Source organism: Phodopus roborovskii, unplaced genomic scaffold, assembly GCF_943737965.1.
Source record: "Phodopus roborovskii unplaced genomic scaffold, PHOROB, whole genome shotgun sequence".
NCBI classification, from domain to species: Eukaryota; Metazoa; Chordata; class Mammalia; order Rodentia; family Cricetidae; genus Phodopus; species Phodopus roborovskii.
Genome location: NW_026126469.1, coordinates 5,859,710 through 5,884,415, shown reverse-complemented (window position 1 = coordinate 5,884,415; position 24,706 = coordinate 5,859,710). Strand labels below are relative to the sequence as shown.

Below are 24,706 nucleotides of genomic sequence, written 5' to 3'. Positions count from 1 at the left end.
GAATAAATAAAAAGAAAGTTTTAAAAAAGAGCAAACTCATCTATTTATGTAAGGAGACCCAGGGAACAGATATGTTAAATATTCTAAATATTCATTAATCTACTTATTGTGGATTTAGTAGGATAATAAGACTGTGTCCTCATTTCTGCTTCTACATAACCATTCCACACACAACTAGAATACATCTCCCCACTAGTTACTGGAACATCCCTCAAATCGCAGCAAATTTAAAGATTAGGCTATAATCTTTCATTTATTTTGAAATTTGGTCAATTAGTTTTTTAAATCAGTGATTGATCTGTCAGCTTGGATGACCCCGAGCCTGAAGATTCACTTTACAACAGGACCTCTGTATCAACCTATGACTAAAATAGAACTTCTGTTTAGACCAATTGTTTCAAAACTGACCCGCTTGGTCCCAGTTTTTAAAAATAGGGACATTAATACATGTTGACTAATGTCACTTAAAGGTTTCAAGTCATATACTGCAACCTTCCATTGTATTCTGTGATTGGAGGGGTGGCAATTGTTGTGTGTTTGTTTCTGTAAGTTCAGAACTGAGCTACCTCAGAGCAGCCATGCCAGGAGAAATGGCCAAGTCTTTGTCTCTGTAGATTTAGACAAGAGGGATCAATTAGAGGAAAAGAAGAAACGAACATCAAAGGCTTTCTGATTCAAGGTCGTACAAATAAAATACAGAATTTTCCATTCTTTTTCAGTAATATAGTCTGGGAAATAAATCTAAAATATCTCTTGTGTTTCATTTAAAAAATAATTAACAAGGAATGATGTTTTATCTGATCAATGAGCTTATATATATTTCAGGAGGGTTAGTGATGTTCTCTTGGTTTTATCGTGAATAAGATGTTAGTAAGTAATTCTTGAAAGTTTATTTCATGTTATTTTGCTGGAAGAAGAGACCGTTTTGTAAGAATCAGATTTTCAGCCTTCAGCTGGGGTTCTTCACAGGGAGATGATCTTGTGGGGTACCTGTCAAGAGATATGAACAAAGAGGGGAAGCTGTAGACTTCCCAAGACCAACAACAGTCCACGGGGAATGGTTATATTGTAAAGGTAATTTTTCTCATAAATACAAACACAACTATAAGATTCTTGGATAAACTAAGTTCAGAACATGTTGAGCACAGTTGGCTTGGTTTAGAATAACTAGGGGAAATTCTAAAGGTATGGTTTTCATGTCAGTCTAATTTTATAACGTGCTGTTTTTAAAGGTTGTGACCATAAATAAGGGGTTGAATTTTCTGCTCTTGAGGTTTCTCAAAAGCTAAGATGTGGAATGGAGGAAAGAGACAGACACCTCTGGAGGACCTAGCTTATGTTGAATGCAGACAGCTCAATGAGGTTCATGTTCTCCAGAGTCCCATGGAGTTTTCAAGACCATGCAGGGAGGCTGATGTTCAATTACCTGCCTGGGCTTGTGCTCTCTAGATTTCTTGCTTTGTCTCTGCTGTGTTTAGACACCTATAACATTGGCAAAATTGATTGGGCCTCCTAAATTTTGTAGCAGTGCTGTATAATATAACTCTTCATGACAGAGCTTTAAGTAGTCTTATGATTTTTATATCTTTCAGAATGACCAAGGGGCACACTAACATTTTTAAGAATCAGTCTTCTGCATCATGATTTATGAATAAAGAGGAACCTCTTAGGTGGCACTCTCCTTTACATCATTTATCACAAGCTGAAGAAGAAGGAACATTGCAGCCATCTTATGAGGAGGCGTTTCCAATATCCAGCTTTGGCCACAGAGTCTGTACTAAACCTTTCTATAAAAGGAATGCACAGGTGTATGCTCTCAGACCACTTCTCAGTGGTTCATAAACATGCTTCAGGGACAGTTACAGCAGTACTTTGTTTCCAATATTTAGAGACTATCATTTTGTCAGGAAATCTTATAGAACAGCTAAATCTGTGATTAAAAATCATGTCATCAGCTTTGTCAGTATGAACAATTGTAACTGATCAACTCTAACAATAATGTTTTATTTATTTCAACAGGCATACAGTTTGAGAGTCTGCTGTATGTAAGTGCTGTGCCAGGGTGTACACATCAAGAAATCATCAGACAGGAGCCTGTGTCCAGGTGAGCATCCCTCTGTCCTAATGTACCCAGGCATCGGCTGTATTATAAGATGTGACTGATTTTAATTCCAGGTAAGTTATCACATATTGGTACTCCCTCTGACTAGTCTTCTCTGCATGGTCCCCAAAGCAGCTCCATCCCTGTTTTAGCATCTTATCCAGGTCATTTTCTCCATACTCAATTGACCACACAGCGGCCCTTTACAACCAGCATTCTCATTGTTTTTGTTCTCATTGACTTTCCCTCCCAATCCTGTTCCTGTTTATCACTTAGAGTAGTAGGCATCACAAAGACCTACTTACATGGAGCCAATACCTAGTGGCTCAGGGCAGTCACCAATCAAGCAATCCCTTTTCCTTTGTATACCATGTTTATCTCATATGAGGACTAATTATGTGACACTGTGTCATATGCTTGAGTTTATTGGTCTATTCTTGTATTCACCTTCTTAATTTGTGCTACAGATTTCATGATCATGCTTGAGTTAATAAACGGAACATATGAGCATGTTCCTAGACAGGGAAGATATTTTTGAAGGTATGTAATAAAGTTGGTAATTGTGGTTTCTACTTATACTTAAGGCTTATTGGTCAGCTTATAAGCATTTATTTTTGAAAGGTAATAAGGAAACACAGGGTTCTTCTTGTCTCACATTTACTCTAGGCTAAGTGGTCCTATGCATCTGCCATGTTCTTGCATATGCATTCCTCATTGTCAGTATCTCTTGGTTAGATAACTGTAACATTGTATCTCTATTGTCTGTGACAAGCTCTGTTTTACAAGTGTGTATGTGTGTGTGTGCTCTCCACAGACATGTGGATGATTTGTTACCACATGAATAATTTTCACAAAGTACCGTTTGCTGTTCTTTAGTGTTGAAAATTATCAGTAATACAACATTAGTACCTAGGCCAATAACATTCTCAGGCCATGTCTTAAGTATTTAATGTAAAACATGAACTCTTCTGCCGAGGACAGGTAAGATAAGAAAGAAAACATGTGTTGGAGAGATAATAAATCATAATTATGGACTTGCATCCTTGAGAGTGAATGGAGAAGAGGCAAGTGAAATAGAACTAAATTGAAGGGGAAACCATTACTGATGCAATCCCTTCCTGCAGACTGGCCATAGAAAATAGGAAACATTATCCTGGCAAAACATTCATTCATTCATTTCACTTTTTTTGATACTTCTTAAAATTTTGATTATATTAGAGTCATATTAGATCCCCTTTTCCAGTTCTTCTATCCAGGCTCTCCCATGTACTCTACTTGTTCTCTTGCAAATTCAGTTATGATCCAATGCCAAATGATCATTCTTGAAAATTTAAATATGTCTGGAACATGATAAAGACTTAAGATATTGTATTTGTATATTCAGGAATATATAAATATGCACATACACATATGAAACAGCTATTAATTTACTCTTCTTTTAATTTATTTACTATTAATACAGTTAATAATTTTGTTATATTTCCCCCAGTTGAATAAATCTAAAGTGTGTAAGTAAAATATACATAGCATAAAAAAAATAAATTATTTGGGCTGCTGAAATGGCTCAGCAAGTGAAGGCCCTTGCTTCCAGCCTGATGACCTGAGTTTGATACTCAGGAATGAGGGAGAAAACTGACTCTCCCAGTGATTCTCTATCTTCCATACAAGTCCATATACATAAACAAACAATTTAAAAATATTGGTGAGCAGAGCAAATAATGCAGAGCAACACACATTTTTTTTGGCCCAATGAACATGTTTTTAAGGGTGTCTTACTCCTGCCAATTGAGTACAAAAGCCAGAACTTCAGGGTAAGAGGAGAAAGCAATGTGTAAAACAACACTTACACTACTTGATTGTATTTGTATAATATTTATGATTGTAAAATATAACAAAATACAAATTAGTCAATGTGTAACATTTATTATGTTTTATTGTATGAAATGTTTCATTGTATACAATTACTATCTATAAAATTTGTACAAACCAAGAACTGCTTATGGAGTAAGTACACACAAATATATCTTATGATTGGTGTGGATCTGAGCACACATAAAACATTTTAGTTCTAGGAAAGTGAATTGGGATGTTATTCTCAGGAAATGCAAAGATTCATTAGAGAATTTGAGAGGCAGAGCACTTAGGAGCAGAACCGTGGGATCTGTCTGCTGTTTGGCCAGTTAAGGGAAGAGGCCAAGAAGCAAGTGATGTAGAATATAGAGGCTTTCCTAGTGCTGCAAGCTGGGCTGATGATCTTCAATGGTTGTTGTACATAGAGTTATATAGGAGGAAATGTATGAGGTATCTTACTCCTGTTGCTACCCTTGATTTTATAAATCCATATGGGTACCTCTGAATTGGGAACTTGGCCAGAGACAAGAGGGAAGAAACATTCAGCTCAGGTTTCAAAATGAGGTCAACAGGATGTCCTGCAGGAAGATCAATTCAGTGCAAGCATTCATTACAAGCCAGTTTCTCTTTGTTTTCCTGTTCTACTTCATATGATAGGTGTATTTTGCTTTTAGGTTCCCTTTCCAAGAAAGATAAAGCAATAGATTTTCATGGAGAAATGGAATCAGAGCTCAAGTGATTTCACTTTGTTAGGGTTGTTTCCACAAAACCAGACAGGCCTTCTGCTTTTGCTCCTCATCATCTTTGTCTTCTCTCTGGCATTGGTGGGCAACTCAACAATGATCCACCTCATTCGTGTGGATCCCAGGCTGCACACCCCCATGTACTTTCTTCTCAGTCAGCTCTCTCTCATGGACCTGATGGACGTCTCAACTACTGTTCCCAAGATGACATTCAACTTTTTCTCTGGTCAGAAAAGCATCTCTTTACTGGGCTGTGGAGTGCAATCTTTTTTCTTTCTGACTATGGCAGGTTCTGAGGGCTTGCTTCTGGCTTCCATGGCCTATGACCGTTTTGTGGCCATCTGCCACCCTCTTCATTATTCCATTCGCATGAACAAAATGACATGCCTGAAGATGATTATAGGGTCCTGGATATTGGGCTCAATCAACTCTCTAGCACATACAGTCTATGCCCTTCACATTCCTTACTGTCATTCTAGGTCCATTAACCATTTCTTCTGTGATGTCCCAGCCATGTTGCCCCTGGCCTGTATGGACACTTGGGTTTATGAATACATGGTGTTTGTGAGTACAAGCCTGTTTCTCCTACTTCCTTTTCTTGGCATCACAGCTTCCTATGGACGTATCCTTTTTGCTGTCTTCCATATGCGCTCAAAAGAGGGAAGGAAAAAGGCCTTCACCACGTGTTCAACTCACTTAACTGTGGTGACATTTTACTATGCACCTTTTGTCTACACTTATCTTAGACCTAGAAGTCTCCGTTCCCCTGCAGAAGATAAGATTCTGGCTGTCTTCTACACTATCCTCACCCCCACGCTCAACCCCATCATCTATAGCCTGAGAAATAAGGAAGTCCTGGCGGCCATGACAAGAGTTTTTGGGATATTCTCTTCTACAAAAACATAATAATTTCCTCTCTATTCCTGTCAGTTTCCATGGAGAATATCACACAGAAGAACTGTCTATTAGAAATGTAATGTGTGCCACACACATACCATACCTTTCTGGTGATTCATTACTATTTAAGATTTAATAATGTTTATCATAACATGCTAATATAATTATTTACATGTTTACCCCACATTATAGTCAATGATTTTAATGATATTAGACAATGAATTACTATACTAAAACAACATGGGATATACTTTGTGAGTGTACTGTAATATGACATTTCTTATGCTGATATTTACATATTGTTTCTACAGAATTAACATGTATTAATTGCTTTGCTCAAATATTTTGCCTTAATTTTTTACTCATTAAAAGCCCATGTATATTGAATATTTATATTACATTTTGGACTGTGCCAATTCTTGTGCCCAATATTATCAGGGGACCACCGTCTATTATGTAGGAAAATAGAGCAATCTCAGAGTCCTGAAAAGTTTAAGGACATCCAATTTTTCTACAACAAAGTACTTTCTCTCCCCATATCACATGGTTGTTATAAAAAATACATTGGTTATCACATATTGCTGTGAGTGGAAGTTTGGGAAACTACTTTTTCCAGTTTAACTAGTTAATTATTTATTTAATATTTTCATGTATTTTATATATTAACTACAGTTTTCCCTCCCTTTTTCCCTCCCATTCCTGCCTATCCTCCCTCTATCCGCTTCTCCATCCACTCCTTCTCTGTCTCCATTTAGAAAGGTGCAGGCATACCATGAAATTGAAAAAAGCATGGTTTATCAAATTGAGACATGGGGTTCCCAAAAGCCAGCTAAGCACCAGGGACAGGTCCTGTTCTTACTACTAGGAGTCTTACAACTGTCACAAATGTGCAAAGGGCCTGGATCAGTACCATGAAGTCTCTCTTGCTATTGGTGTAGAGTTGGTGAGCTCCCACATTCTGTCTCTGTGGCTATCCTATACTATACTTCTATACTATACTCCACTTATGAGTGAGTACTTACCATGCTTGTCTTTTGGGTCTGGGTTACCTCACTCAGAATAATTTTTTTTCTAGTTCCATTAATTTGCCTGTAAATTTCATGAGGTCATTTTTTTCTTTGTTACAGCTGAGTAATACTCTATTGTGTAAATGTTCCACATTTTCCTTATCTGTTTTTTTTTTTTTTGTTTTGTTTTTTTTTGAGGGGCATTTAGTTGTTTACAGGTTCTGGCTATTACAAATATTGATGCTATGAACATAATTGAGCAAGTGTCCTTGTGGTATGATTGTTTATCCTTTTTGTATATGCCCAAGATTAGTGTAGCTGTGTCTTGAGGCAGATTGGTATCCAATTTTCTTAGAAACAAGTTTGTGCTCCTACCAGCAGTAGAGGAGTGTTCCCTTTGCTCCGTGTGCCCACGGTCCTGTATAAGCCTCCCCTGAGAAAATAAAATGTGTCGGCTTGGTCAGACTACTGTCTTGCTGTCCATTCTTTGTATCGCTTGTCCCCCATTTTCTTCTAGGTGTTCCCCAGTTCATTGTTGACTGCCCGTGGGTCGGGGCAGTATTCCGTATGCCAGAGATTGGTGTGTAAATGTCTAAGATTATAATGTTTTATTGCTTAGAAAGTGTCTCTCTTTATGGGTTTTGCTAATTTTTGTTTGCATTCTATTTTTTAAAATGTATGTGTGTAGCATTATCTGTATACTTACTTCTTATGTCCAATTTGCTTTTGATATTATTTTCTATACTTTTATTATAGAGTTGTGTCTTTTCTTGGAGGTAAGACCTTTTTTTTTTGTAAAGAAAAAAATACTTGCTTCTTAATTTATTTGTCTAAACTTTCCCTTTTCATTGGGTTGTTGGGATCATTAATATTTAAATTTATTATTGAAAGGTATTTGTGTTTTGCTGTCATTTTGTTGCCTTTATGTTGTTTGTGTTCTTAGTAATATTCCATATTTCAGTAAATATATCTCCATTAGTTTTATTTCTATAACCTAGTAGCTATGCTTATTCCTCTCTTCTGTCTGAAGTCTTGACTCCAGTTTTATCCATAGGAGTGTGAATTCTTTTAGCTTATTTATAACATGGAGAGTTTATTGTCTACTTTAATATGGCAGATGGTTGTGCTGGGTAAAGTAGTCTGGGTTGACATTTGTGATCTTTTGGAACTTGAAACATATTGTTCCTGGCTTTATAGGTTTAAAGTGTTCTGAGAAAAGTGTTATTCTGATGGTTTTCCCTTATTAGTCACTTGTTTTTTTTTTCTTTTTTCTTGTATCTATCAATACAATTTCTTTGTTTTGTGTCTTTAGAGTTTTAACTCTACTGTGGTATGTGGTGCTTCTATTTGGGTCATATCTATTTGATGTTCTATTTACCTCCCCTCTGTATGGATTGCTTTTCTTTTTGGTGGAGTTTTTTTTTCTTCTATGAAGATGATAATATCCAATCTGTGTCTATTTGAGGGCCACACAGTATAAGTTTTATAATTAATCATATGATGTCTAATCCTCTTGGCCTTAGATCATGAACCCTCACACAATTATGGGAGTCTATCCAAAGTTGGGGGACTGGATTTCCATTTGGGATCATAAGTAAGACTGATGGGTGATATCAACCAAAAAAATTTGTATCCTTCCTAGATCTGGACATCTTTCTAAAAATCATGTAAAGGGATTCTCTTCTTTGTTAATCACGAAATCTTTACTCTTCTTTCCATTTTCAAGTACCACTCTTCTATTTAAGGGTGTCAAGATAACTGAAGTTTAATTTGTGACTTCATAATTAGTAGCTGTCATGGGAAGCTAAATCAAAGAGCAATTATAGTTATGCCCAAATTCTTACATGTCACAAATATCCTAGTGAACTGTATAACAAAAGAAGCCTTCAAACAAGTGGATTACCTGATAATTCTTTTATAGCAAATGAATATTAGACATTTAGTCATTACAACCCTTAAACATTGTTTGTAGTTTGGTTGTGTGTATATGAAGCTTGGAATTGATTGAAATCATGGGCTTATACACGATAAGCTTGTGTTCTACTGCTGTTGCCCACCCTTAGCTCTAAACAGCAGGTTGTGTTTCTTTGTTTTTGGTTCTTTTTAATAACTTTTAAAATTCATGGAAAATCTGAGAAAATCCTTTATAGCTTAATATAACTTTATTTATGTGCTGTCATCAATACTCTTAAATGTCATCTACATGGTCTGTGCAGCCTATATTAGCTCTTCTGTTGACAGCATTTCTAATTTAGGTAATATATGATCTAATGTAGTAGGTCTTTCTTGTCAGACTTTCTATAGGATTGATGGATTTTGTAGGAGACATAACATCTTTGTCTTTTACATTTTTCTGTTTATTTTATGATACCTAGTCATATACACTTTTTAAAAAAGTGGTTGTGTGCCTGATGTGAGATTATAGGCTGCTTTCATTGAGTTTGTTGTTGTCTAAGCTTGATTAATTTTAGATCATGTATGAGGAATTAGTTATTCCATTCTTCAAATGCTTGGTACAGACTTTGGATTGGAGGAATGGGACAAATAGCTGGATATATTTTGGCTTATGTATAAGCTGTGCACTCTGAGTTTTGCCTGGGAAGATAAGGATGGCATGGGTAGGTCAGATTCTATGTCTTGCCTAGCAAGATGGGATTGTGCATGAGGGTTAGTAACATAGGCAGCTTAAGTTTCCAAGGACAGCACACACATATATGTCCCAAGTGAGTCTTTGAATTTGACTTTGGAACAGTCTCTCTATACTGGCCAAACTTACTGAACGTTTGATATTAGAAAAGCCTGAAGTGTTAGCATGGCAAAGGCAAGCTCGGATCTGGCAGACTCAGCAGGCTGCATTGGCACACATGTTGTCAATTGTCATCATTAAAATGAAGAACAGTTTGTTGCGGGCTGAAATGAAAAGACTTTCCTTTGGAAAAGACAAATTGTAATAGCCTGAACACCACATAACTGAGCAACATGCAGGAACATCCATGCAACAAACACCCGAGTAGAACAGATTACTCTTATGTTCCAAGGAACATTGTGTTACTAAATGGATTCCTTTGTTACAGAATGATCCATTGAAGTTTGTGGAGACATGATATTTCATTTAGACTATTACTCCTGATAACAAGACCAGTTTACACAGGAGATAAACTAGACCACCTTGAAATCTCTAATCTCTGTGGGCCTCATGTTGTAAATTGAAAAATGAAATATGGTTTTAATATTCTGTGTGGCCATGTCAGTCATTCTGTTACTTGTCATGCCAAGGCAGCAGATTGTTACAGAGTGAGTCTAGTCTGGTTATAAAGTATGTTCTAGGTATTGTTGTGCTATATTTCTTACAGCAACAAATGCTATAAGATTTTAATAATCAAGAGTTGTTACTAACCTTGCTTGAAATTCTAGTATGCTGAACAAAGTTTGGTCATAATTATTATGACTAAATCAATATTTCCAGATTGATACACTCATTTATGTACTTAGTTTATTTTATGATGATGTGATGCGCAGACCCCTCTGTTTTGCCACAGGGAATGCTACAGTGCATCTGTTTTTCTCCACACAGGCCACTTCTGCGTGGCTAGCTTACTCTCAGGGAATCCAACTCCCAATGCTCACCAATCAAAAGATAGCGTATGTCTCACCCAGAAGCCAGACAACAAGAACTTTAAGGAGACTACATGTGTTCCATATTTTTCCATCTTGTATCCAAAATAAAATGCTCAGTTCTAGCTGATTTTAAGGGCTTGCTGGAATCGAGACATCTTCCATCATGTATATAGAGGTATTACTAATATCATAAGTAAGTGCTTAACATCCTGAGTGAGGATGACCGTTATACTGCTGAACCTACAGGATAAAGTGTGTGTGCTTTGTAGGGTAAAGCATGTATAGTCTGATGTGGTGAATAGTGCTGGCAAGAGGGAAGATTGTGTCTTGCCAAAATGCATGGGTTGATTCACCATTTTCTGGATATGCTGTGTTAAGCCCTAATCCTGGACTACAGCAGTAAATGACCTCATGTAAGTCCCTGACCTATAGCCTGAGTGTCATGTTCTGAGAAAGTTGGCTGCTTTTAAATGGAGCAGTCATCTTCTCTGAAGAAAGTATGAAGCCCTATGGGAAGGGAGATTTCAAATGTATACTTCATTAGAGGAAAACCGTTGGAATTACTAGGGTAAACAGTTTTTGTGGAAGTAATGAAATCATGGGAAATACAGAAAATTGATTAAGTTGTGTAAATATAAATAACTGACAGAAAGTAGTAAATAAAGATGGGAGATTTCATGACTTTTTAATTATGGGATGTGACAAAACACATTTGCATGCTCAAAAAAGAAAGAACTGTTGAGTATTAGGACTAAACATGAGAAGAAGCTAGAGGCAGGAAAATCACTTTATAATACAATATCTTTAATTTCTCTGTTAGACAAAATGAGAATGGTATGGTTTCAGTACAATAGACTAGGATGGCATCAGGCTGAAGACTACCCAAGTATATATATGCTAATGCAAGTGTTCAGAGGAGCACACAATTCTAATAGGTGCTGATAGCTATTCTACTACTACATCTTTTGAATCTAAGTTAGTGTTATTTTTTCTTATTAATGTTTTATTAGTATTAATTCTGTTCACACATGTATACCATTCTGTTATAACTATACACATATTACACCATATCTATTCTAAAACTAATTTATGATATTCTCATAATTCATCTGGAAATTTTGAAATTGATTAAATGCAATTATTTCACTTAAATAAATGCAAAGCCTAATAAAACTATTTGAAATAACTTAGAAGAAATATGAGCATGTGAGGGTAAAACTAATTGCTTTAATTCTAGAAAGGTGAGATAAAACATTGCTCACTGTGTTAATTTACTTACAAAAACTGAGAAGTAAAGAGAACGAGAAAGGCAAAGGTTAATGAAACTGTTATTATTCCAGTCAAAAACTGCTAAACTTAAAAGTAATAATTTACAGATTCTTGATAGATAGTTATAGTGAAGACCTTTGTTGCCATGGTTAAACTGTGCAGCTCACCTGGTGTCCCTATAATGATGTTACTTTGATGTTGCCCTTAACTTCAATACTTCTTACTGCTCATCTGACCCTTAGGAGATAGACTGTGTGGGCACATTTCCTCCAATGCTACTTTAGGGAGTATTTACCATTTAGAGTTTAGAATGGCAACAGCCAGACCTATCTCCTGACAGATGTACTTCACTGTGGCCCCTCCACCTTCTCCATCATAAAACACATAATTCTAATGTGCTGTCAAGGTAGAGATTTTAATCTCTTGAAGCTAAAAAAATTTAGTAAAATGTGGCTTTCCTTGAAGATGTATTATGATAATAAGTTTGAGGAGTGAGAAACTTAGCTTGATACCTTTCAGCAAAGTTATCGCTGCAAGAGAGTGCTTTCGGCACAGCGCTTGAGAAGGTAGGAAGTGAAGCTCTTCTCATAAAGCAGACCCTCCTCAACTGGTATTTATATGTTCTCTTATGTAAGCACAGATCTCACTAAGATTTTCATTGTTCCCAGGCTCTTAGTCACAAGACTTGTGTAATATCCTTCCATGTGTGAAACACATACACTTTTATCAGCAAAACTTACTTCCACACTTATGCTAATTCTAGCCTGACTAGTGTGACCCTAGTCACACTTGCTGGAATTTGTTAATCCAAGTTCATGATAAGTATTTTGCATATTTCCCATCTTGAAAATAGCAAGCATGTTCTTGTAGTAGAGCCAATAAACTATAAACTCTTTCTCCTAGATTCTCAGAGTCTCTTCTTCTTCTCCTCCTCCTCCTTCTCTCTCTCCTCCTCCTTCTTCTCCTTCTTTCTTCTTCTTTTTTTGTTCAGACAGCCTTACTGTATAAGGAAATACTTAAAAAAAATACCGTAACTTGGAATTACCAGGTATATAATACAACAGAAATAGTTTCTTTCATCAGTGAGACAGGCAAGTAATTAATATAAAACAAGATTTCTAATTTATTTAAAAAGAAATGGGTTCTTCTGTTGGCAACCTGGAGCAGGTTCTAAGATTGGGAATGTATTCATTTGATTGGGAGTGGACTCACAGCTTCGTGCTCCTATAATCCTTCAATTTTTAATTTGTTCATAGCAATGTGCTGAAACCTAATAGAAGGGAAGTGAGAAAGGTAGGGTGTTTTAGTTTCCACCCTCCTGGACTACAATGGGAGAGCAGCATCAGTTTTGTTCTGTTGGGTTGAGAAAGACTGAGAAACACAGGAGTATATGTGTGGTGCTCAATCTCTGTAAAGCTTTTTCAGTATAAAGAAAGGGGAGGAGTGCACCTTTATAATCTCCATTTCTATACATAGGGCATACGATCTCCGAGGACATATTACATGAACACCATTCCAGAGGCAGAACTTGTGGAAGCATGGTTTGCATATAGGTGTGTAGAAGAGGACAGAGGTAAGAAGATTTGGAGTTTCCCAACTGCACAAAAGGGCACCATTATGAAGCCATGAGCTCTAGAGTTATAAATGTCCATTCATGGGATTGTTGGGGGAAGGCTATTAGAGAGGATTTAGTCTAATAAGTCAGTACTTGGCATTATGAATTTGAAGACTCCGTGAGATGCATGGTTCATTAAATCTGGCCGACAATAAGAATGTAGATACATGGTCACTCTTCAGTGATTATATATATTCAGACTCTAGTTATGAGAGTGTTAAAAAAGACACACACACACACACACACACACACACACACACACTGATGTTTAGTCAGAATAATTTGACAAAAAGTATTGAATGTTTGGAAAACTAATGATGGAAAATTCCCTTCCTTGTATTAAACTTGGCATAAAAATCACCTGCACTTGATTTTCTCTTTGTTCCTTTCTTTCATAACTGGAGTCCACTTTTTCCCCCTAAAGTTGTCAGGGTGGAACAGAATTCAAAAGAGCAGGAAAGTCTCGGTTTCAGTTAATTAGTGAATAAGTTTGCAATGCCCAGGTTCTAGGGAGAACTCCAGGAGAGAGCCTCATTCACAAGAATCCCCAGTAGAACTTGTATGTGGTATGGAGATGTAAAAGGTGTATTTGAGAAATGACTGGACTTAAGTAAAGCATATGTAAATAATTGCAGCTGTAAGATCTAAAATATAAGAAGCTCAATTCCACACTACATATTATAATTTGTTGGAACAAATACATATATACTTTGTATATATGTATGTACACATTTGAGACCCTCTATGAAGCACTTAATGGTGAATGCAAATTACATATCAACTCACTTTGTTATGTAAACATATATAAGCGAGTCTAAGATTTTACTACTTTTCTTAATGCAATAACCATCTCTTTGTAGGTAAAATAGGAGGAGACATGATGGGACATGAGAACCACACTTTGAACAGTGACTTCATCCTTTTAGGACTGTTCTCTTCTTCCAAAACAAGCCTGGTGTCTTTTTCATTTATATTTTTAATTTTCATTATGACTATAACAGAAAATGCTCTCATGATGCTCCTAATCCACAGGGATTCCAGACTCCATACCCCAATGTATTTCCTGCTCAGCCATCTCTCCTTCATGGACATCTTGCATATTTCCAACATTGTGCCTAAAATGATTTCTGACTATTTGTCAGGTAGCAGAACTATTTCCTTTGCAGGCTGTGGTTTCCAGATATTTTTGTCCCTTACCTTGCTAGGTGGTGAGTGCCTTCTCCTGGCAGCCATGTCCTATGATCGATATGTGGCCATCTGCCACCCCCTTCGGTATCCTATGCTGATGAGGGACAACTCAAGTGGGCTCATGGCTGCAGGTTCCTGGCTTGTGGGGATCCTTAACTCCATAGTTCACACATCTTTTGCACTCCACTTTCCTTTTTGTCACTCGAGGGCCATTGATCACTTTTTCTGTGAAGTCCCTGCTATGTTGAAGTTGTCTTGTGTAGACACATCACACTATGAGCGAGGAGTCTACGTGAGTGGCATTATTTTCCTGCTTATCCCCTTTTCAATGATCTCCATATCTTATGTGCAAATTCTCCTCACTGTCTTCCAAATGCAATCAGGGGCCAGGCAGAAGTCCTTGTCCACCTGCTCTTTCCACATGGTAATGGTCATAATGTACTACGGGCCATTCATTTTCACGTATATGAGACCTCGCTCATACCATACTCCAGGCCAGGACAAGTTTCTGGCAATATTCTACACCATCTTGACACCCACCCTCAATCCCATAATCTATAGCTTTAGAAATAAAGATGTCCTCATAGCTGTGAAAAACATCCTCCAAAGTAATTTTCTGAGTAAAAAATAAATTAAAACAGCCTGCATTTTTTGTGTTTTCTAAACTCACTTTCCTAGCTTGGTTCACACGTTTACTTGAGAATGATGTATATATATATATATATATATATATATATATATATATATATATATATATATATCTCCACATTTGGATGTCCCATGGTAAAGTTATACTATGCAGTGTTAAGGTAACAATAAAATGTCTTTGAAAAAGCTGTTAATATGTATATATTCTATACATATTATAGAATTGTACAAACTATTCTAGCAATTCTCTAAAACAGTGCAAAGGAATAAATATTCCTATTAAAACTGATATATTCATTTTGCTAGTAGCAGCACAATAGACACAATATTTTAATTGGGAAAATTTTATTCATCTCACATCCAATATTTTGAATAATTGTTGTTGCATGAGTAATGTACAATAAATAATGTAAAAGAAAATAAATATCATATAAAGTTATAATTTGTGGAAATGCTCTAATTTTTCTTTTGTGGTAGCATCTTCAACAATAATCCTATTACAATTTAGCATATCATAATTCTATCATAGGTTAGGAGTGGTCCTTATTGATGGGATTTGCACATTCCTCTTTCATATTATATATAATTTTTGTTGTAAAGACTTTAATGTAGCATTTTGAGCTTCATGAGTCTATTGATTTCATACTGTTTACGGGTTTATTTTGATTAGCTTTGTCACTCTGTAGAACTTCCAACTTTCATACTCTTCCATTGTAGTGGAAAATGTCTTGCAAGGTTAATACAATATTGCAGTTTATGCTATTGATTTTAGTTAATGAAAAATGTGTTACTCTCTCTTTTTTATAGGTTATTGTCAAAATTTTATTACTGGACACCTTTTCTATATGAAGATTCTCAGTACCCAGAATGATTATGGAAGTGTATATGTTGCAATGAAATTATTGTCAATATGATCACAGGGAATGTGATTATAAATAAGTTGGTTTTTCTGTAATAATACTGGAAAAACTGAGTTCATGTTTATTAATCACAATTTGCTTGAAAAAAACAAAGCAAAGAGCCAAACATTTTAGCACATAACAACAATTAATGTAAAAACAGCCAGGAGGAGTATATAAGAGTATTTGGAAGGAGGAAAGGGAAAGGGGAAATAATGTAATTATATTATAATATAAAAAAGAAAATATCTTAAAATTAAGCACAAGTTATTTTGTAAATTTGGCTATGGTATATTGTGCATAGACTGAAAACATAGCACAAAATGTTTAGAAAAGAAGATTCTGGAAAATAAATTTAGAGCATTAAATGCCCTATAATGTATCTTCAAATAATTAAACTTCAAAAACTTGATGATATAGACATAAAAGAAGCAAAGATGTCAAGAGCAGGCTACAGAAACCCACAGAGACAGCTGACACTGATAGCTGGGAAACCAGCATATGATTGACCCAGAATCTCTGAACATGGGTCTCAGTTAGAAGGCTTGGGAAGTTTATCAGACCTCTGACAGTGGAATCAGGATGTATCCCTGGTGCACAAAAGGACTTCAGGAGCACATTCCCATTGGAGGGATACTCCCTTAGCCTAGAGACAGGAAGGAAGGCCTAGGCCATACCCCAAATGACTTGACAAATTTTAAAGATCACTCCTGGAAGGCCTCACCATCTCTGAGGAATGGGTGGGGAATGGGATGGAATGGGTGGAAGGTCAGGGGACATGGGAGGGAGAGGGAACTGGGATTGATATGTAAAATAATAAAAAAATAATAAAAAATAAAATTTTATGATCTCAATGCAGAATTTTAAACTTTTTTCCTTGTAGCTTTCTATAATTACACTAAAGAGTGCTATTTTAATAGAGAACATGTAAACTTGTAAGCATAACAATAAATATACTATTGTTAGCAGAAATTAAAAGTTAATGGAAGCCCTGAAGTGTATTCATGTACATGTATTTATATATAAAATAAATATATCTATTTGTGAATTTGACTATAATATCTTATTCAAGACTGGAATCAACACAAAGTATTTAGAAAGAATATTTTGGAAAATATACATACATATTTAGATGTATAAACTTTTTTCTTTTTGTAATTAAAAAATTCATACCATATATGTTGTTTACATTTTCCTTGCTAACTCTTCCTAGATCCTCTTCAACTCCCTACTCACCTTCCTATTCTCTCTCAAAAAATAAAGCCAAAACCAGCATCAAAAAAAGTACAAATATTTTAATATCTCTTGTGAATGAAAATTTCCAGAAAGAAGATCATCCTGAAGAGGGTGATTGATCAGAATTTCAATGAATCTGCAGACATTTGAATATCCCAGGCCTAGAAACTAATTCAAAATTCTCTTGAGTCATCTCTAGCTTTGTCTCTGTGTTCACTGATGTACTTGAAAAGTATGCTGATTCATCACTTTCTTTGTTCTGTTGTTCCAAAAAGTTCATGAAATTGTTATCTCATTGGAACACAGAATTTGTGGCAACCTAAATCTATGTTCTCAGGCTATAGACACTCATTTGTAAGTGTATATAAGTATTGTTTACAAGTACTTGTGTTTAAGTGGTCATGTCAATTTTAATCACTTAATTTTGCCTAAATTCATTTCACTTAATATCATAACTTGAGATTTAAAGTAAAAATATCTCAGATCCATTATTTATTATATATACAGTGTTCTGCTTCAATGTATGCCTGCAGGCCAGAAGAGAGCACTAGATTCACTATAAATGGCTGTGAGCCATCATTTGGTTGCTGGGGATGAACTCAGAACGTCTGCAACAGTAAGTAGCCAGTGCTCTCAACCACTGAGCCATCTCTCCAGCCTGAATTTGAAAGGGCAATATGGGAGGGTTTGTAGGGAAGGAAAGAAGGGGGAAATAATGTAATTAGAATATAATTTCAGAAAATAAAAGAAATCATGTCTTTAAAACTTCTAAAAAATAATCTCAGATCCAATAACCTTAATTAGTTAGGTTTTGATACTTGTCAAATAAAGACCCAGAGTAATGTGGAGGGACAGAATGAAGATTTCATAGTGTTACCACACTCAGGGAAAGAATGCAGGAATTTAATGAGCCTCTTTCTGTCTTTTGGGTACCTGATAAGAGCTCCAAGTTAACCTGGATCCTTAAGACAAAGGTCAGTGTATTACCACATCAATCCTTGTCTGAATTTTTTCTACAAGTTGGTCCAGGAAGTTCCTCAAGGACTTCACAAGGGAATTGACTGCTCAAGAAGATGGGCTGATTTTCAACAGGTGATTACTCTAGGCTACAATTTCTCCCAATGAATAATCTGGCAAAGAAAGCTTCTAAGTACCCTGTTGCAAGGATCAAAAGAATGACTTAGCACCAGGGTTAGACAATGATTCATATCCTGCCTCAACTGAGTCATATCTAATCCCATCATATCTAATCCCATCACACCCTATGTCAATCTGTCCTGGCCAATACAACCTATGCTCAGCCCATGCTTGTTGACTTTGCCCTTTTATCTCTAAACCAATGTATTCTTCTTAATCATTAGACTGGGCCTGTATATGAATCATATAAACCCAGAGACAGATAGGGTTTGAGCTAAAGATCAGAGAAGCAAAACAGCCAGCCACTAGACAGTTCTCTCTACCAATGCTCAGAACAAAGGGCTCCCCAGACTGCTCTGGATGCTCTAGACTGCTCCTCAGATTCACTCAGACTGCCATGAGTTTTTCTCTCCTCCCACCTTATATTCCTCTCTCTGTTCAACAATATCACACCTGTATTCAACTCCCTAGTGCTGGGATTAAAGATATGATCTGTTTCTCTTTCAGACTGATTCACTCTCATGTAGCCCAGGGTGGCCTTGAACTCACAGAGATCCATATGCCTCTGTCTTCTGCATGCTGGGATTAAGGAGTGGGACATCACTGCCCAGCTTCTATGGCTAACTGGTGTGATTCCTGGGATTAAAGGTGTCTACTACCTCTTCCTGGCCTCCATGACTGTGGCTAGCTTTGAATTCTGCTCTTCAAGCAAGCTTTATTAGATCAAAACACAATAGGTCTCAATATCCAGTTATCTGTCCCAGCCTGAGGATCTCCACCCATACCTTCAGAACCTTTTCTCTTGTCAAGGATACATATCCTTGCTTCAATCAATTATACTGAGTCCATATTAGACATACAATAACTCATCACCAAAAAACAATATGAAATTTCAAACAGTATTCCATCAATCCTATATGAGTGCTCTCTGGTGAAAACTATCTAGATGAACCCAGTACAAGTTCTTAAGATAGCAATCATCAAAAGCATCAAAAGTTTCAAGGTATTTAAAGAAAGCAGAAAAATAACCTATAAATGAACTTAAATAGTAATATCTGTCCAAGTGTTGCCCAAGAAAGCAAAATACTATAGCTTAATTAAATGATGATGACACTGAATTCAAGGCTGATATAGAAAAACTGAAAACGAATTGAAGATGGTACTGAAATAATTAATACCCTAATTAAAATACAATGGGGGGAAATTCATGTAAATAGAATGCATCAAGAAGAATATCAGGTCTTATAGATTAAGATTCATCATTAGACCACAGAAACAAAGAACATGAAAAATAGAAAATACGCAGGAAAGGAACATTTGGGCATTGTGAGACACCATGAAAAGAACAAAACTTTTTCTTCTTCTTTTTTATTATTATTTAATTTTTTCTTATCTTACATACCAGTCCCAGTTCCCTCTTCCTCCCATCCTCCCATGCCCCTCACCGGCCTCCTATCCCATCCTCCATCCACTCCCCTAGGAGGGTGAGGGATTCCATGAGTGATCATCAACATCTATCAGGTCACTTGGGGTAGGGCCTAGGCCCTCCCCCATGTCTCTAGGCTAAGGAAGTATCCCTCCATGAGGAATGGGCTCCCGAAGTTCGTTTGTGCACTAGGGATACATGCTGGTTCCACTGCCAGAGGTTTCATAGACTGCCCAGTCCTCCCAGCTGACACCTACACTTATGGGGCTTGGTTTGGTCTTATGATGGTTCTGCATCTGTCAGACTGGGGTTCATGAGTTACCACTTATTCAGGACAGCTGTTTTTTGGGGTTTCCCTCTCTGAAACTGGATTCAAGGAGTTTGGCTTAGTGCTTTTCTGTGAATCTCGGCTTCTGCTTCCATCAGCTACTGGATGAAGTCTCTATGATGGCATTTAAAGTTGTCATCAATCTCATAGGGGAAGGCCATTTAAGTTAGCCTCTCCACTATTGCTTAGATTCTTAGTTGGGGTCATGATTGTGAATCTCTAGAGGTTTCCCTAGTTCCAGATTTTTCGTTAAGCCCATAATGACTCCCTCTATTAAGGTATCTCTTTCTTTGCTCTCCTTTGCTGTTTTCCCCTCAACCCTACCTTCCTGATCCCTTATATTCTCCTTCCTCCTCCTCTACCCCTTCTTTCTCCTACCTTCCTCTCTTACCCCTATACTTCTAATTTACTCAAGAGATCTTGTCCCTTTCCCTTTCTTGGGGGGTCCATGTATGTTTCTCTTAGGGTCCTCCTTGTTTCCTAGCATCTCTAGGATTATAGACTAGTTGGTTTTTGCTCTATGTCTAATATTCACTTATGAATGAGTACATACTATGTTTTGCTTTCTGTGTGTGGTTCTAGTTTTATCTATTTGCCTAAAAGTTTAAAGATGTCCTTTTTTTTTTTTTTTTTTTTTTTTTTACTGCTGAATAGTACTCCATTGTGTAAGTGTAGCACATTTTCTTTATCTGTTCTTTGGTTGAGGGGCATCTAGGTTGCTTCCATATTCTGGCAATTACAAATAATGCTGCTATGAACATAGCTGAACAGATGTCCTTGTGGTATGAATGTGCATCTTTTGGGTATATTCTTAAGAGTAGAATTGCGAGATCTTGAGGTACACTCATTCCCATTTTCCTGAAAACCACCATTCTGATTTCTAAAGCAGATGTACAAGTTTACTTTCCCACCATCAATGGAAGAGTGTTCCCCTTTCTCCACATCCTCTTCAGCACAAACTGTCAATGTTTTTATTTTAGCCATTCTTGTAGGTGTAAGATGGTATCTCAGAGCTGTTTTGATTTACATTTTCTTGATGGCTAAAGATGTTGAGCATTTTCTTAAGTGCCTTTCAGCTATTTGAGAATTCTCTATTGGGAATTCTCTATTTCAATAAGTATGCCAATTTTAACTGGATTATTTAGTGTTTTGATAACTAGCTTCTTGAGTTCTTTGTATATTTTGGAGATCAGCCCTCTGCCAGATGTAGGGTTGGTGAAGATCTTCTCCCATTTTGTAGGCTATCATTTTATTTTGTTGACTGTATCCTTTGTCTTACAGAAGCTTCTCAGTTATAGGAGGTCCCAATTGTTGGTTGTTGCTTTCAGTGTCTGTGTTACTGGTGTTGTGTTCAGGAAGTTGTCTCTTGTGCCAATGTGTCCAAGGATTTTTCCAAATTTCTCTTCTAAGAGGTTCAGTGTGGCTGAATATATGTTGAGATCTTTGATCCAGTTGGACTTAAGTTGTGCTCATGGTGACAGATATGGATCTATCTGCAGTCTTCTACATGTCAGAGTACATTTATGTTAGCACCATTTGTTGAAGATGCTTCCTGTTTTCCATTTTATAATTTTAGCTGCTTTGTCAAAAAATCATGTGTTCATAGGGTGTGGGTTTCCATCAGGGCTTCAATTCAAATCCATTGGTCTACCTGTCTGTTTTTGTGTTAATATCAAGTTTTTTTCAGGACTATTACTCTATGGTAGATTTTGAGGTCAGGGTGGGGATACTTCAGAAAATTCCTTTATTCAGGGTTGTTTTCGCTATCCTGGGTCTTTTATATTTCCATTTAAAGTTGACTACTCTCCTCTCAAGGTCTGTGAAGAATTGTGCTGAGATTTTGATGGGTTTTGCATTGAATCTATAGATTGCTTTTGGTATGATTGCCATTTTTACTAGGTTGATTCTACCTGTGCAAGAGCATGGGAGAGCTTTCCATTTTTGGGTATCTTCTTAAATTATTTTCTTTAATGACATATCGATCCTGTCATGAAGGACTTTCATTTGTTTGGTTAGTCACCCCAAGATATTTAATGTTGTTTTTGGCTATTGTGAAGGGTGATATTTCTCTGAATTCTTTCTCAGCCTATTTACATTTGCATATAGTAGGGCTATTGATTTCCTTTTTTTAGTTAATCTTGTGTTCTGCTACTTTGTTGAAGGTGTTTATCAGTTGTAGGAATTCCCTGGTAGAGTTTTTTGGGTCACTGATGTAAACTGTTTTATCATCTGCAAATAGTAAAAGTTTGACTTCTTCCTTTCCAATTTGGATCCCCTTGATCTCCTTTTGTTGTCTTATTGCTCTAGCTAGAACTTCAAGTACAATACTGAGGTGATATGAAGAGAGTAGACAACCTTGTTTTGTTCCTGATTTTAGAGGAATATGAGTACCAAGGCATTGTAACCTTGTAAAAAGAGTTTGGAAATGACTCTTCTGCTTCTATTGTGTGGAACAATTTAAGGAGTGTTGGTATTTGCTCTTTTTTGAAGTCATGGTAGAATTCTGCATTGAAACCATCTGGCCCTGGGCATCTTTTCATTGGGAGAATTATGACTGCCTCTATTTTGTTAGGGATTATAGGTCCTTTCAAATGGACTATCTGTCTTGATTTAATTTTGGTAGATGATATCTAGCCAGAAATTTGTCCATTTCCTTTAAGATTACTAATTTTGTGGAGTAAAGATTTTCAGAGTATGACCTGAAAATTCTTTGGATTTCCTCAGTGTCTCTAATTATGTCCCCCTTTTCATTTCTGACTTTGTTAATTTCCATATTCTTTCTCTGCCTTTTGGTTTGTTTATATAAAGGTTTGTCTATTATGTTGATTTTTCCCTTTGTAAAATTTTATTTATTTATTTTCTTTTTTTGTTGTACCACACAGTATTTATTTATTTTTTTCTTTTTTTTATTTTATATAACCAAGTCCATTTAAATGAAAGCAAATATTTATGGACAATATTTGGGAATTTGGGCGTTGTTCTATCCAAACTACTTCCTGTTGGTAAGGGGCGCTGTCATGGGGAATTCGAAGATGATTCAGAAATCCTGGCTGTAGTCTGTCAGGCTGCTTTGTTCAGCTGTTTTGAATGTAGGATCACCAGGTACTCTGTTTTAGGTGGTCTGGCTTGATCAAACCACATTAGTGTGGAAGGAATCCACATCTTTTCATTTTCTGTGGAAACAAAAATAGAAATCCTTTTCCCCAGTAACTTGTCCTTGAACTTAAATTTTGGAGTCAAAGAATTTTTTATTTTTAATTTAATGTATTGTTTTACATGTCGATCCCAGTTCCCTCTCCCTCCCTTGCTCCCTCCCAACCTCTCTCACTCCCTCCCTCCCTTCCTCCTTCCCTCCTTCCCTCTCTTTTACCTTCTCTGCCCTCTCACATGCACTCTAACCACCCTCCCATCCCCCTACACCAATTCTATATGTAGGGGAATGTCATCCAGTAGGGGTCATGTAGGTCTGACAGGTCATGTGAAGTGGGGACTAGGGCTTCTCTCCTGTCTCTAGATTAAGGCAGTTATCTCTCCATGGGGATTATGTTCCCAAAGTCCTTTTGTGCTCCAGGGATACATCTTGGCTCCACTGTCTGAGGTCCCTTAGACTGCTCAGTCCTTCTTCAGTTCTGTACCCCATTTTTAATAGGGTTATTTGGTATTTTGTTGACTAGTTTCTTGAGTTCTTTGTATATTTTGGAGATCAGCCCTTTGTCGGATATAGGATTGGTGAAAATCTTTTCCCAGTTTGTGGGCTGCCGTTTTGTCTTGTCCACTGTGTCCTATGCCTTACAGAAGCTTCTAAGTTTGAAGAGGTCCCATTTATTAATTGTTTCTGTCAGTGTCTGTGCCCCTGGAGTTATGTTCAGGAAGCAGGCTCCTATGCCAATTTGTTCAAGGGTACCTCCTACTTTCTCTTCTAAGAGGTTCAATGTGGCTGGATTGATGTTGAGGTCTTTCATACATTTGAGCAACAGACATGGGTCTATCTGCAGTCTTATACACACACTCATCCAATTGTTCCAGCACCATTTGTTGAAGATGCTGTCTTCACCACATTGCATACTTTTAGCTGTTTTGTCGAAAATCAGGTTTTCATAGGTGTGTGGGTTAATATCAGGATTTTCAATTTGATTCCATTGGTCTGCCTGTCAATTTTTGTGCCAATACCAGGCTGTTTGCAGAAGTATAGCTCTGTAGTAGAGCTTAAAGTCAGGAATGGTGATGCCTCCTGAGGTTCTTTTATTGTATAGGGTTGTTTTGGCTATCCTGGGTCTTTTGTTTTTCCATATAAAGTTGATTATTATCCTTTCAAGGTCGGTGAAGAATTGTGGTGGGATTTTAATGGGGATTGCATTGAATCTGTAGATTGCTTTTGGCAAGATTGCCATTTTTACTACCTATTCAAGAGCATGGGAGATCTTTCCATTTTCTGGTATCTTCTTTAATTTCTTTCTTTAGAGCCACAAAGTTCTTATTATATAGGTCTTTTACTTGTTTGGTAAGCGTTACACCAAGATACTTTATGTTGCTTGAGGCTATTGTAAAGGGTGATGTTTCTCTGGCTATTTGTCGTCTGAAAAAAGTAAGGCTACTGATTTTTTTTGAGTTTATCTTGTATCCTGCTAGTTTGCTGAAGGTGTTTATCAGCTGTAGGAATTCCCTGGTAGAGTTTATTGGGTCGCTTATGTAAACTATCATATCATCTGCAAATAGAGACAGTTTGACTTCTTCCTTTCCAGT

General features: G+C 36.7%; 2 protein-coding genes across 2 annotated transcripts; both read left to right on the top strand.

The window, feature by feature from the left end:
• The first annotated feature begins 4,662 nt into the window (after window positions 1–4,662).
• On the top strand, window positions 4,663–5,601 carry LOC127227135 (olfactory receptor 2L13-like). The gene has a single exon (XM_051191425.1). It carries the CDS (start codon window positions 4,663–4,665, stop codon window positions 5,599–5,601), a length of 939 nt encoding a protein of 312 aa, XP_051047382.1.
• Window positions 5,602–13,978: 8,377 nt separating this feature from the next.
• On the top strand, window positions 13,979–14,920 carry LOC127226830 (olfactory receptor 2AJ1). Its single transcript, XM_051190951.1, has one exon. The coding sequence runs from the start codon at window positions 13,979–13,981 to the stop codon at window positions 14,918–14,920; it is 942 nt and encodes a 313-aa protein (XP_051046908.1).
• Window positions 14,921–24,706: the final 9,786 nt, after the last annotated feature.